Below are 13,787 nucleotides of genomic sequence, written 5' to 3' on the forward strand. Positions count from 1 at the left end.
GTAACACACTACAAACCAACATATCCACTGTTGAATCTTCTTTTACTATCTCCATTTGCAAACCAAAATTTTAAAAATATGAACGTATCTCCATTTACACACAAGTAATATAAAAGAAACTCGGAAAGAATCATATATTTGATGGATCCATCCACTCACTCTACTATTCTAACCATAAAAGATCCCCAAAAATAACATATCTTCAGACCGAGAATAAAATAATGCAAAAAAACCAAAAGTAAAAACAGTGCTTACTTGTCGTCAACATATAGAAAGTCTCACCTTCTGGTAGCTCTTATATAATCTTGCTCTACTTTGTATGGACACTGCGACTCTTCGTGATTCTCCCTCGCTTACGGAAAAAAACTGGTGAATAACATTTTGTATCGGCTTCAAAATCCGATAACTAAAACCTCAACAGACAACTCAGTTTGTTTAGATGCCCACATTGGTTACACTACCGTTCTTCAATCATATTGAAGCCATCCCTGTTCTCTTCCTACAAAAATTCAATTGAAACCAGATTTATCTTATTATTCGTGACTAACAGTGATTAGATATTGTGCAATACGACCACCAACAACTGTCAAAACCAATAGAGTAGAGACTCACCGGTTGCTTCAATCCCTTCTCTTCCTACATGAAATTTGGAACCAGACTTTTCTTATTATTTGTGATAACACAACCGTAACAAGATATAGCACAATTAATACGACCAAGAATAAATTGTCGAATCAATGGAGACTAACATCAATTGAATGCAAGGATCTAGACATGGGAGACTTAAAATGAGAGGCTTCTCCAGCAGATGGTGATCCACTGTTCCCAGCTGAATAATGATTCACCTACAAAGGACATGACAACATTTGCATCGCCTGAGTAACTTCTTCATTGCTGTTAGATGAAACTTGTCATTGTTATAACTATGTACTGTCTTATGTATCTTTGCTAGGGGATCGATCTTGTTCTTTGCCATCTACCATAGTTTCCATTAAGCTAGTTGACCCCAGACTAAGTATATTACATTGCAGTCACTACCGCCCAAACAGGTTAAAGTGAGGATTAAGAAACTCATTCTAGATTGACAGCTTAGTATAGTATTCAGGCATGTAGAAAAGTGATAAAATGGCAAATAGAAAACCTGTGCTGCCTTAGGTGAACTTAAATTGGTTTGGCTCTCTTCAAATAGAGAGGTGTAGTAAGCTGGATCGTAGATAGAACCACCCAAGATCTCTTCAGCACCAGAACATTGTCTAGCTATAGCAGGAGTCGGTGGATTCAAGAAGCTATTTCGTAAATCCGAATCCGTTTCACGAGGAAGTGAAGTGTCGACGATAGAAGCTCCCAGTCTATAAATCTGAAACCATAAGAGAGAGGAAGACAGCCTCACAAAGAAGCCAATCATTTCCATGGCCATAGTCAGTTTCACTGAAAATATGAAAAAGGTTCCATACGCCTCAGCTGAAATGCTCCTGCATCAACCATACCATGATCAAAATCAATTGAAGCAAAAGCTTAAGTGCAGATTTAGAAGAGTTAGTAAGAGCAATCAAATTACCAAATCTCTTGGGTGAAGAGTATGAACCAAGAGATATCAAGAAGAAGAGCGCAGAAGAGAAGAACGGCGTAGGTGCGGCCGAGACTTTGGCTATTGCTCTCGATTGCAACAAGAGCAAACAAGGCAATCGCTAAATTTATCAACAAAACTCCATTGTATAATGCTCCTAATGATCCGATTAGAGCGCACCCAATCTGTATGATAATAATAATCAGCGATGAGACCAATTACCAAATTGATGAACCCTAGACCCCCAAACAGATTTTTGATGAATCAACCACGACGAGAAGGAGAAAAAATAGGAAATAACCAAACCTGAGCGTAAATAAGGAAGACGGCGAGAGATTGGAGCCTAACATAGTCGCGAAGCCAAGGCTGTATTCGATCTCGTAAAGAAGCACAAAGCATCATAAATCTCTATGTCCCTTCATATAAAAAAGACGAAAAAATATATATTCACGAAGCTTCTTCTAATGTCGAGATTTTTTCCGGCGACACCGGAGAGGAGAAGGAATCGACGGTGGAGAAGAAAAATTCGTGAGGAGGTGGAGAGAGTAAGAGTCTTGTTTGGCGGGATCACATCGAATCCAAGATTGAGCCCAATTTTACAATGAAAAAATTATTAGTATTTTCGCCGCACAAAATTGAAATTATAATCTCTTTTAATCAAACAAATACAAATTCAAAGACTGTCTGGATTATAAACGCCTCTCTGCTCTCTCTTCCAACTAGGCCCACTCCTTTTTATCTTTTTAATTAGCAAGATGGGATATATAAAAATATTAGTATATATTACATTAGAAAATATCTCTTAGGTTGTTCTAATAATAATGAACCGAAACTTCAAACTTGCTTTCTGCAAAAAGGGATGAAAAAGCTCAACTGTATGACCACCATCAAGGCATAAGCCACGTGAGAGGATTAAGTCAGCAATTTACTTAACCTTTTGGAGGTTTGTTGACTTTTAATCCATTTTAAGCCTAAACCACACACAACATATATATATATATATATATATTTATAGAAAAATAAGACTAGTCACTAACTAGTGTAAAGGTGGTAAGACAAAAATTTCTAGACAAAAACGTAAGTCCAAAAGGCAACAATGATATTGAATATATTGGTTTCACTTTCTCATCTGTGTGAAGAGTTCTGATGGCTTTCCTGTTGCCCCTGAGTTGCCACCAAAGGCTGAGAACCCACCACCACCGCTTTGGCCTTGTCCTTGGCCGGCGAAACCACCAAAACCACCACCTGTTTATTAATACAACAAGACAATGGTCAAAAATGAATGAGCATGGCCTTGTACGTATATTTATGTGTCAAACTAATATTTACCTCCTGCTGCACCCGCGAAACCTCCACTACTAGGAGGAGCAAAGCCTCCGAAACCTCCGGAGCCTGAACCAAGTCCACCAAATCCACCGCCTCCTCCTCCTGGAGCAGCACCAGCAAAGCCTCCACTACCTGAAGCTAAGGCCGCGAAGCCACCAGTGGGAGTAGAAGAAGCACCAGCAAAGCCTCTACCAGCTGAAGCCATCCCCGCGAACCCACCTGTGGCACTAGAACCAACAGCAGCAAAACCACCGGATGCTGGTGCATTTGGCAGACCACTTCCTGGGTTAGAGCCACCAAATCCAGTAGGAGAACCAAACGTAGCTCCTGGGAGACCAGCACCAATCTGTCTCGACTGCCCAAAGGAGCCAAGAACCGACCCTAGAGCTTGTTGTCCCCCACCAATCTGTGACGGTTGGCCAAATCCGCTCTGAGCAGGTGTCTGAGAAGGTGTTACAGAAAACGAACCAAAACCTGCCGGTTGAGATGGTTGAGGATTTTGAAAACTGAACGATGCAGGTTTGAATAGCTCGCCACTAGGGATTGTCATATTGAATGGATTACTTGTTGTTGTTGTAGCATTACCAAAGGGACCACCAAATGGATTTGCTTTGGGGGCAGCCGGGTTTGGAGTTGACCCAAGCCCGAAACCTCCAAAACTTCCCATACTAAGTTCAGTTGCCTGGCTAGCCTCTGGAGCTTCTTCGTCCATTTCATCTTCCTGTGTATCTACAGTATCTTTTTTCTCACCAAATGGACTTGCATAAGTTGGTGAGGACACAGGGAAAGGGACAGGTGTAGATGATAGCTGTTGTGGCTGAGAACTACCTGGCCAACTGAATGAAGGAGGCGCCATGCTTGCAAGACTAGACTGCGTTCCTGATGAAAATCCAGACAAGAACCCAGATGAACTGCCAGGGATTTCTGTAGTCTCTGGTTTTGAATTCTCACTTTTCACCGGTAGCGGCTCGATCTGTGTTTTTGTTGCATTTGCTACAGAATCTACAGTACTTTCCGTACTTAGAATTGACGAACTTTGAGCCTCTGGTTTAGATTCTGAGACTGGCTCTGTAATGGATACGGCGGAAGACGGTGTCGAAACTTGAGGAGACTGAAACGCATCAGGAGCGGTTGAGGTACTAAGGGGAGTCAAAGATGAGGAAGTTGATGAAAGCAAACGATTACTATCCGTTTGGAAGCTGCTTGCAGAGACCAGATTAGATGACACTTGCGATGCTGTAGAAGATGGAGGAAATAATGAAGATTGGCCTGTTGAGGATGAGACTATTTCAGGGGACGATGGAGACAAAGCTGGTAAGTTAAGTGTGAAACCAGTTGTGGGGCCAGGTGATGAAGAAAGTGTTGCTGAAGCTGCTTGATTGAGATCTACATTGGCACTGGTCAACGATTTACCAAATGGAACACTGAAACCAGTAGCTGAAACTGTAGATGTAGACGTGAGAGAAAACGTCTGTGGTGCTGGTTTTGAGCTGGTGGGAATAGATGCTGGAACTGAAACTCATAATAAAGTTGAGCAGTGTCATTGAGCAGATATTAAAAGGTTCCTATAGTTGACTATTATGTGAATCAAACAAAATACACAGTGGTTAACGTAAACATACCTAAATCTTGTTTAGAGGATGACACTGGAGGTGATGATGGTGTAGATAAGGTGGAAACGGAATCAAGTGGTGTGCTAGGCAAAGGTGAAGAAGAAACTGATACTGTTTCAGCAGGTAAAGTAACTTTATCGCTAGGGATACTGCCACTGGTTTTGAAACCAAACAACGATTTTGAAGGGAAACTAGATGCACCAGCACCAGTAGACATTGGTGAAAGCTGAGCGCCAAAACCTTTGCTTGATTCAAAATCAGACCCGGATGATGTGGTAGAAAGCCGCTGCACACTTCCAGCAGCTGATTCAACAAACGCATTGGCCTTAGCTTCAGAAAATTTGAATCCTCCAGCCTTTTTTTCTGTCTGTTCAAATACAGTCGAGGCCATTGGTAGTTTCAGAGGAAAATTTGATCCTCCTGGTTGTGAAACTGTCCTTGTATCCTTACTCTGCGGTGGGGCAGATTGCTCAGTATAAGAAATTGTACTGCTAGAATTATTTCCGGACCAATTGAAACTTGGTTTTGATGCAGAGATTGGAGAGATGGTAAAGGGACTGTTGGATTGTGGCATAGGTGGCCTCGTTTTAAATGGGGTTGATTGAGCTTCCAATGTGTCTTGTTGGAATGACTCCATAATACCTGCCCAAAGTAATTACACAATCAAATCGGAGAAGCGATAGATTACAAATAAAAAAACAAATGAAACATAGAAGACATTCTTCCGAGAACAAATTAATGCACTCCACAGTATATCTTAGCTCACCCTTATTCGAGGAGACTACAGGTGATGCATGATCTTTCAGGCGAAGCAGTGATCGCTCTTGTAAATTATTCGCACACCGTAGTCTCTCACTCAAGACAGTCTGTTGGTTCATTCCCGTCTTCTGTTGCTCATGCAGAAGCATCCTTTTGACAGTTGTTTTTGGAGGCTCAAAAGCAGCCCAATTCTGTAGAAAGATCACAAAACATAGAGCCAGACGTCAGGAAACTCCATATATTAAAGAGCGCATAAAAATTCTTCACAGTTCAAAATACTAGAGCATCACAGAACATAATAAGTGCATATATCGTAACCGCTACTACTGTCTACTGAGTCAAATATTTCCAACAAAATTACCCTGTCTAGTGATTCTCTGCTCCTCCTGGCAGTCTCAGGGTCAGAACTTTTCATAGCAGATGACTGACGTTGTCTTGACTGTGCATTTATACTTGCCGGAATAGAAGAGAGTAATAAGTTTTTTGTTGCAGATGCATTTTTAGCTTTTACCGCATCTGGTGAACTGAAAGAAGCGTCATAAGGGATCCCAATTGTCTCAAACAACTCCTGCTTCACATTCTTTTTGACAGGTGTATCGATTTTCAAAAGAGTCATTTGTTTTGAGAGACACTCAGAGAGTTGCTCAGCAGCTGCCAATTGGGAACTCATTGTATTATGAAGGCTGTGAAGGGATTGCACACGTCTGCAGAAAGAATCACCCCAATTTGAGTTGCCAAAAAGGGGACGTTATAACCAACTTAAACAATTTCTTGTGATGTTTTTTTCTTCCTTATAACTTTCACAACTGATCCACAAGAATACCTGGAAGGAGCAGATCTATTTGGCACGCCTCTTCGTGCCACAGGAAGTCCACCATCCTCATGGTAGCGATCGAGTTCAAGCCGATTAAAATATCTCTCTAGTTCAATTAGTTGATGGGTCAAATCCTAGAATGGGAAAAGTAGAAGATATATGACAACAGCGAGCTTAACGTAGTAACAGATCAAATTAGGGAGATATATCAACACATAAACAACCTTATTTAGTTTCATAATATGCTGCCGCTTGGCCTCAAGCTCAGGATTCAACTTCTGGCGGTTCCAAAGTTGCCAGTACTGGTTATCAGCAGTTTGCTTATACATACCTTCCATGTATGTCTTTTTTGCCAAAACTGAAATCCCCATATGAAACAATAATAAGAAAACAAAATAACAGCCTGTTAATGTGCAGCCTAGATTCCAGTGTAAGATATTAAACAATAACGAATATAATAAGGAAGACCGAAAGAATGAGAACAAAGGGACTTCCAGAGAAACATGTTGCAAGTTAGACTTGCCTCAATTTCTAAATATCACTGAGAGTGCTTAGAAGCAATATAAATTTACTATATTCCTTAGTTTGCCTACTGCGGGCCTCGCGGCTTTAAAATACCTTTTCAAGTAAAAACATAATTACACCTGCTAACTATTTTTTCCGTTACATAGGGAGTTTACAAAATAAACAGATCACCTTGAATTGTTTTGTCAAGAAGATGTTGGATCTCTGCTTGCTGCTCGTGTATTGTACTCTGAAGGCCACCAAACCAAATGAGTTTAGCAATATAGAAAAAAAGACCAGAACAGAATCCAAAACAATATTTGTAAGGGGGTTTGGTCAAATATTAAAAGAGGTAACCCAAAAATAATGACCCAATAACAAAACATATGAACTTTTTATGCACACCTTCCATGTTTGGCACTTCCCAGCAAGATTTTCAAGTCCTTGCTCCAGTTCTTCAACATGGCTTTTCAGTAAAAAAGCACAAGAATCCTTGAAACCACCCGGTCCTTCAATGGACTGTAAAAGCGTATCCATTTCTCTGGCCATCTCATTTATCTGGTACAGAAAAGGAATGAGTCAGTTACACCAATGGTATAAGTCCAGTAAGTAAAATACTACAGGAAGGCATGGATGCGAAAGCATCAATGTAAGATGACCCTGTCCTGAAATACATATTCACATAAATAAAATCGTATAGAAATTAATATCATGAGTAATATTACATTACTGGGTTGCTTTGACATGCTATTGTCGAGTCTCAGAGGTCCAGTACTGAGCGGAGTTTTGTGCTGCTGATTACTAGCGGATTTTTCGAAGGAAGATTTCACCTGCTGTGACAATTGAGAGGCATGGATAGAAGGTATTGGCTCAATTTTCTCTACTTCTTCATTAGCGTCCCGGTTTTGGCCTAGCGGAGGACTTAAATTGCTCAGAGCTGATGCTCTACCAGTCTCAATGAATTGTAAAGGTTTCTCTTTGATGCTCATAGGAGTATTCACAAGACCAGTTCCAGACTGTACAGATTGCTTATGCTGAGTATCTTTCACAGAGGGAAAGGGACTGGATACAAAATCTGGCGGTGAGACGCCTTGCCCACTTGACCATGGCTGAGATGGCGTATTTTGTGGTGACTGAAAAAATGTGTTCTTCAGGCCAGGAGATCCAAATAAAGCTGGTGTACTCTTTGACTTAACATTGGCCTGTAAATGCATAGACTTAGACTGCGCAGATGTGTCATTTTGAAGCTTTTCGGGAACACGGACGACAGGACCGAATCCTGCAAATTTGTTGGTGTCATATCCTAAGGGCAAAGGTGGTTGCCCAAAACTTGTTCCGAACTGCTTAGGAATCATGTTTTGTTGACCATCTTCAACCTTTACCGGTGTTTCAGCATACGGTTCTTGCTTCTTGTGGTTGTCCCCAGACACTGAACTTTTTACAGACTCAAATTCCTTACTAAATATGTTATCGTTTGAGAACCTTTGTTCGATAGAGAAGTCCTCTGAGTTGAGGCGTTTCTGTTCATTTTGTACTGAAACACTCAACTTTTGATGTTGTTTAGGCTCTTCAGAAGATTTTTTAGAAAGATCATCTTCAACCGAAGAGGTATGTGCATCTTCTATATCAGAAGAAGAGGCCAAATCAACGTCAGATGAAGCTGGGGGTCCTGCAACACTGTCGACGAACACAATTTAATGTTCCAAGAAATGTTGTCAACATCAATGAGTTAAAACCATTGTGATAAAGTGAAACCTACCTAGCAACATTAAACATGATCAGTTTTCCTTCCAAAGTGAGGCACACAAGAACAAAATATGGCAGGAGTTCTTTAAGTTCATCATCAGCAGAACGGACATTAACAGTTCCCTCCACAGAGACCGTATCGATACAGAGTCCCATAATCGTATTGTCATCGCCATTCTCTGAAAAAAAAATATCTTCTTTAAATTGAACGTGCAACTGCAGGAAAACGTACACATACAATACAGCAACTCTAGAGTGCGTACCTTGGAGCCCAATTCTTGGCAAAAAGGTCTCTCGATCAATATCAACAACAGAGACTGCACTTTTGTTATCACCAGGTGACCAATCAAGTACAACAATATGCTCATCTATGCTCTTTCTGTTTGCTGTGATCGCCAGTTTGCTGTAGGGTGAAAACAAAGCAACATTTACCATCTTCACATTGAAAATAATGGTAGTTTACATAGTCCACGATAATTAATTCAAAAAGAGGAAATGTCAGAAATAATTAAACTGATTTGTTGCATCTCCAAACGAAAATGGTAAAATGGAAATGGTGGGAACATGTGTCGTAGTAAGTTGTAATTGAAAACCATTCTCATTAGAACATTCTTGGTGATTTATAGCTCTTCCAAGTTGGTTATGTCAAAACTTTAAGATAGATCCAGAGTGGGAAATATTGACAAAGGGCTTATAAAGAGCAAGAAAACTGGAGTATGAAAAAGTTCAAACAAAATAAAAAGAATAGAAAGAATGGTAAAATTAACTTAAAAGTACCATTGGTCTATGTAGCTAAAGAGCAAATGAGGTCCAACACCAACCGGAAGAAGATCATCCATAGAACACGGAAACAAATCGGAGAATGATAAAGCAGTTAGATTGGACGAACCCTACAAAAAAGTTCAAAAAACAACAAAATCAGAAAAATATATAAGTAGAGTTACAGATCATATCGTTTCATACCCTTAAGTAGAAACTACGCCTTAGCACCAAAAATCATTGCAAAAGAAATGTTACTCACATCAGAAATCTTCCCATCTGGACTCCTGATAACCTGAACAAAGTAATTTTCTTCCCTGCCATCAATCAGCTGAAAGCATCCAAGAAGAATACAGTTGCTGCGTACCCATCTGATAGAATCAACTGTTGCAGAGTATCGTAGGTTAACAGTCATTCATTGAGAGAGTTTAACTTATGAGCCATCTATGAAATTTTCCAATGGAAGTGTGCACAGAACCAGGGAAGTTTCAACACTAATCTAAGAGACACAGAACTATAGGGATTTTACTTAGATATAGATGGGAGATAGCAAGAAACGAGAATTTTCAACAGGATCAGTTTGTATATATATCATGTAAGCACAAAAATACAGTACGTCTCAGTCCATAAGAAAAGAGTTCAAACACCATAGAGCAACAATGTAATATGAAACAAAACGGAAAATACTGATAAGAAACAAGGAGGCCAAAACATGCAACATACCTTTGACTAAACAGTCTTCATCGGAATCACCAAACCAGGCGTCAAATGATAGTGCTATGCACCGTTTCTCCTTGAATTTTGACGACAAAATCCGCAGGCTGTTATCTTGGGCTACAGCGATATAACTCCCTTTTGAACTCCATTCAACTGACAAACAACAAAGGTTATTGCCAACAATAACATAGTTTATTGCTGAAAGAAGTAGCAAAAGAAATGAAACAAACCGGCGTCAACACCATCCATAACATGTCTAGGGGGTGCATTGTCAACTCCATGAAAGAGCTTCCCAGAACTAGAAAGAACAAGATACGAATGCTTATCTTTCCTTGTCCATCGAAAATCCTTAACAAAGCCTCCTGACTCATCATCAGGTGAATGAGAAAAAGAAGGTTTTGCATCCTGTACCAAAGGAACAGATAAAGTAAGTTCTACATCCTAGCAAAGGGGGCTCTACATTCTAGACAAAATCAATCCAGCTTGTAAGCTACATATGAGCCGTATACCTTCTTAAGAAGTGAATCCACAGAGAAGAAATGAATATCAGCAGCGACGGAGACAGCAAGAATTGAATCATCCGATGAGAGAGACAATATACGAACGTCTCCAACAGGAACATCGACGAGGCTCAAATCCTCAATATAAACCTTTTCATCTTTCGCCTTACTGTTCTTCGATGCAGAGATGAAATCCTTAGTCCTCCCAACGAAAAACCCTAATTTTCCACACAAAACGGTCACAACACGAGCAAAAAACCTGAAACATCGTCGCCGATTATGAAAAACTAACCGGAGGAATGTGCGACGAAAACGACGCCGCGGCGTTCGGAGATAGCGAGAGGCTGTGACGGAGGTTTTTCGAGATCGAATTGAGCATCATTCTCTTTTATACTGATAGGTTCGCCGATTCTCTCGAAGTAGAAATCGTTCGTTGGGATGCGATCTCCTTCCACATCTTCTTCAATCTCAACTTGACTCATCTTTGGAACTCTTCTCAAGGTTGTTTCAATGGCTGAATCCGAACAAGTCGAAGATTTTTGGGCGGGAATTAAAGAGGGGGCGAGATACGACGAAACCAGCAGCGCTCGTCGAGAGTGTGATTACAAAGTGCCGGTGATATTTAGTCCGATGAATCGATCGATGACGGTTCAGGTTTAAATTGGTGTGGGCCGTAATGTGTTAAAGGCCCAATCTCATTCACCAGACCGGTGCTCTTCGCTAAACCAATTTCAGATTTTGGGTTATCAATTAGAAACGTCGTCGTTTAGTAATTCAAAGTTCAAAACCGACCGGTTCTCCTCGCTTAAACCAGAATTAATTTTTCGGGTAATTTAATCACTAAACGGCGTCGTGTTTACCTCTGCTCCAATTTTGCCGTCTTTGTGACCAGATTTGAGAAGAGGATCTGAGATGATGAATCTGTTTTGTCGTTAGTTTCTTCTACGAGAGAGTTGGTTTTGCGTTTCCGATTGAAATCTCGAATTTCTAGGTTTACGGTTGACCAATTGTTTAAATTTCATTTTGTTCGGCGGCTTTGTGTTGTTGTTTTGATCCCGCAACTCTTCGACGGAGAAGATGATGATGAGGATGCGAATGATTCAAGTGACGTTATTAGTAGTAGTAGCTCTCGTCGATTTTGGATTGGCTTCTCCTCCTTCTACCGTTCCTGCTTTCCTCTGGTCTCCGCATCTCCAGTTAGGCCTCTCCCTCTCTCCCTTTGTTGATCCTTGTCTTTATAATTTTTCGATGCTTACATTAGTAAAGTTATCAACTTTATGAATGTGTTTCTCCGATATGTATTCTGGTTTTTCTTGTAAGATAACGAGGTATAATATTAATCTGTCCACATTGGTGAGAATTTGCAGGTCTGACAATGGTGAAATGGATGTAAATTATGAGGTCATGTCTGCAAAAGATCTAGTAGATTCTGTTTTCACTCGAGGAGGCTGGTCTAGTTTTCTGGTATGTTTGTGTGTGTCTAGTCTAGTAGTCCTCAAGCAAAAAATGTTTTCGATTCTCCATTTGTCAACGCTATGGTTTTCTCTTATATCTATTTCTCCTTTTGGTTTAGTGCTCAGAGGAAAAGCTTCAGCAACCTGTTGTTGATGTCGTACTTGTGTTCATTGGCAGAGAGGTAAGAGTTTCTGTATCTATGAACTGGCTACTTTGTATGAGCTTTAACATATATAAGAACTTTTTCTTTGGTTTAGATTAGTATTCAGGCTTTGAGTTTGTTGATCTTCTTTAGAAACTTGGCCTTCAGACATTGTCTGCTGTGATTTTTTTACATCTCCTTTGCTTAGTACTCTCTCTTCCGTTTCCAGTTACTCTCTTCGGATGTTTCTTCACATCGGAACTCGGATCCTGCCCTTGTAAACACTTTGAAGGTAAGTTAGTTTTACTTATATTGTGGAATCATGGGTGTGTTGCATATTGGCATTATTTACTCTGCGCGATAATGAACATTCGATTCTTTGTTTTTTTTTATCAGAATCTGTATACAGCTTCCAATTTCTCATTGGCATTCCCGTATATTGCTGCACCAGAGGAAGAAAGGATGGAAAACTTGTTGCTTTCAGGGCTTAAAAAATCTTGTACTCACAATGTAGGAGTCAGCAATATCGTGTTCTCAGACTCGTGTTTTGTTGAAGATGAAACAATTCAGAAGCTATCGAACGTGCAGTCTTTCAAAGTAAACCCGTTTATGCTTTCTTTAATCCTATGCATTGGTCAATGATATTTCACATTCCTCTTTACCCACCCCTTTCTCTTGAACCCTTCTAATTTTTACTTTTAAATGAACAACATTCTAATTTTTCTTTTAAATGAACAACAGGATCATTTGGTTGCTAGAAAAGAAATGAGAAAAGAAGGAGAAACCGACTTGGTTGTGCTCTGCTCTGAGGGATCTGAATCATCAAGTCAATCTGACCAGACACATTCAGATCGTAAGTGGACAGAACAGATCATGGTTACAAAAGAAGTGTAGCATTTAAATACTAAAGTTCTAAGTTAATTAAGTTTCCTTTGAACCACTGCTGCAGATGAAATCATATCTGAGGTTGTTAGCTCAGTGGAGCAATCTGGAACTAAATACGCAGCTCTTTATGTTTCTGATCCTTATTGGTACACTTCATACCAAACTCTCCAAAGGTTTTTGGCGGAAACCGCAACAGGAAACGCCACAGTTAATGCTACTACAACCTGCGATGAGCTCTGCAAATTTAAGTCATCACTATTGGAGGGTATCTTAGTGGTAAAGTCATCATCAGTCTTTAAAGCTTAATTTCTCTAGCTTGAAGCTTGTGATTCCTTATATATTGTCTTTGATAAGGACTATTTCTTTTTTTCAGGGAATCGTTTTTCTTCTCATCTTGATAAGTGGACTTTGTTGTATGGCGGGCATCGACACGCCAACTAGATTCGAGACTCCTCAAGATTCTTAAAACTCAAGACTTGAGCAATCACGCCTCTCTCTTATCTTTGCCTTCTTTGTGCTGATTTTTGCATTTTGTGAAGGTTTCCAAATGTGGATTGTTACATTACTTGAATATATGTGTGTGCATGTGATAAAAATCCCCTTTTTGTATTATTGTCTCTATTCACTTATTTGTGTTTGTATTTATCGAAAAGGTTTACAGTACTTCTAATAATTGAGAACGTTGAAGAAGACCAAGAGTTTTTACCATATTTTTCTGTCTACTGGTTTTTTTTAGACCTTCTCCCATCCTGTTTTTTTTACTTTTACCATTACTGTTTTTTCTTGGTCATTGAATCAGGCATATACATCACAAACACCAATATGTAAATTATGATGAGCCCCACAAGAAATGTATTTATTGTTGCAGAGTCTTAATAACGAAGACCCATTATGTCTTGCGAGTTGCGACCCATCATCCATCACTCTTCCTCACCAACAATCCCAGGCAGTGAAACAAAATAACAACACTTTTTGGATGTATGCACATATATATGCCTCA

At 39.9% G+C, this 13,787-nt stretch overlaps 3 protein-coding genes across 3 annotated transcripts; 1 reads left to right on the forward strand and 2 right to left on the reverse strand.

The window, feature by feature from the left end:
- Positions 1-28: 28 nt before the first annotated feature.
- On the reverse strand, positions 29-2,403 carry LOC104758835 (uncharacterized). The gene is made up of 6 exons (XM_010481790.3): positions 1,874-2,403; positions 1,559-1,752; positions 1,142-1,472; positions 750-845; positions 613-636; positions 29-499 (listed from the first exon to the last, which is right to left on the reverse strand). Exons 1-6 carry the CDS (start codon positions 1,967-1,969, stop codon positions 458-460), a joined length of 783 nt encoding a protein of 260 aa, XP_010480092.2. The 5' UTR covers positions 1,970-2,403; the 3' UTR covers positions 29-457.
- A 127-nt stretch (positions 2,404-2,530) lies between these two features.
- Positions 2,531-10,957, reverse strand: LOC104758833 (nuclear pore complex protein NUP214). Its single transcript, XM_010481788.3, has 18 exons — positions 10,598-10,957; positions 10,315-10,523; positions 10,036-10,210; positions 9,812-9,958; positions 9,351-9,472; positions 9,107-9,219; positions 8,593-8,732; positions 8,343-8,508; positions 7,309-8,260; positions 6,989-7,141; positions 6,776-6,833; positions 6,304-6,437; positions 6,089-6,213; positions 5,627-5,969; positions 5,273-5,456; positions 4,516-5,148; positions 2,897-4,405; positions 2,531-2,812 (listed from the first exon to the last, which is right to left on the reverse strand). Exons 1-18 carry the CDS (start codon positions 10,785-10,787, stop codon positions 2,685-2,687), a joined length of 5,481 nt encoding a protein of 1,826 aa, XP_010480090.2. The 5' UTR covers positions 10,788-10,957; the 3' UTR covers positions 2,531-2,684.
- Positions 10,958-11,108: 151 nt separating this feature from the next.
- Positions 11,109-13,495, forward strand: LOC104758837 (uncharacterized). The gene is made up of 8 exons (XM_010481792.3): positions 11,109-11,501; positions 11,673-11,769; positions 11,879-11,941; positions 12,132-12,194; positions 12,299-12,499; positions 12,644-12,755; positions 12,852-13,063; positions 13,161-13,495. Exons 1-8 carry the CDS (start codon positions 11,383-11,385, stop codon positions 13,251-13,253), a joined length of 960 nt encoding a protein of 319 aa, XP_010480094.1. The 5' UTR covers positions 11,109-11,382; the 3' UTR covers positions 13,254-13,495.
- Positions 13,496-13,787: the final 292 nt, after the last annotated feature.

The sequence above is a fragment of the Camelina sativa genome, chromosome 17, assembly GCF_030686135.1.
Source record: "Camelina sativa cultivar CO46 ecotype springtype chromosome 17, ASM3068613v1".
NCBI classification, from domain to species: domain Eukaryota; kingdom Viridiplantae; phylum Streptophyta; class Magnoliopsida; order Brassicales; family Brassicaceae; genus Camelina; species Camelina sativa.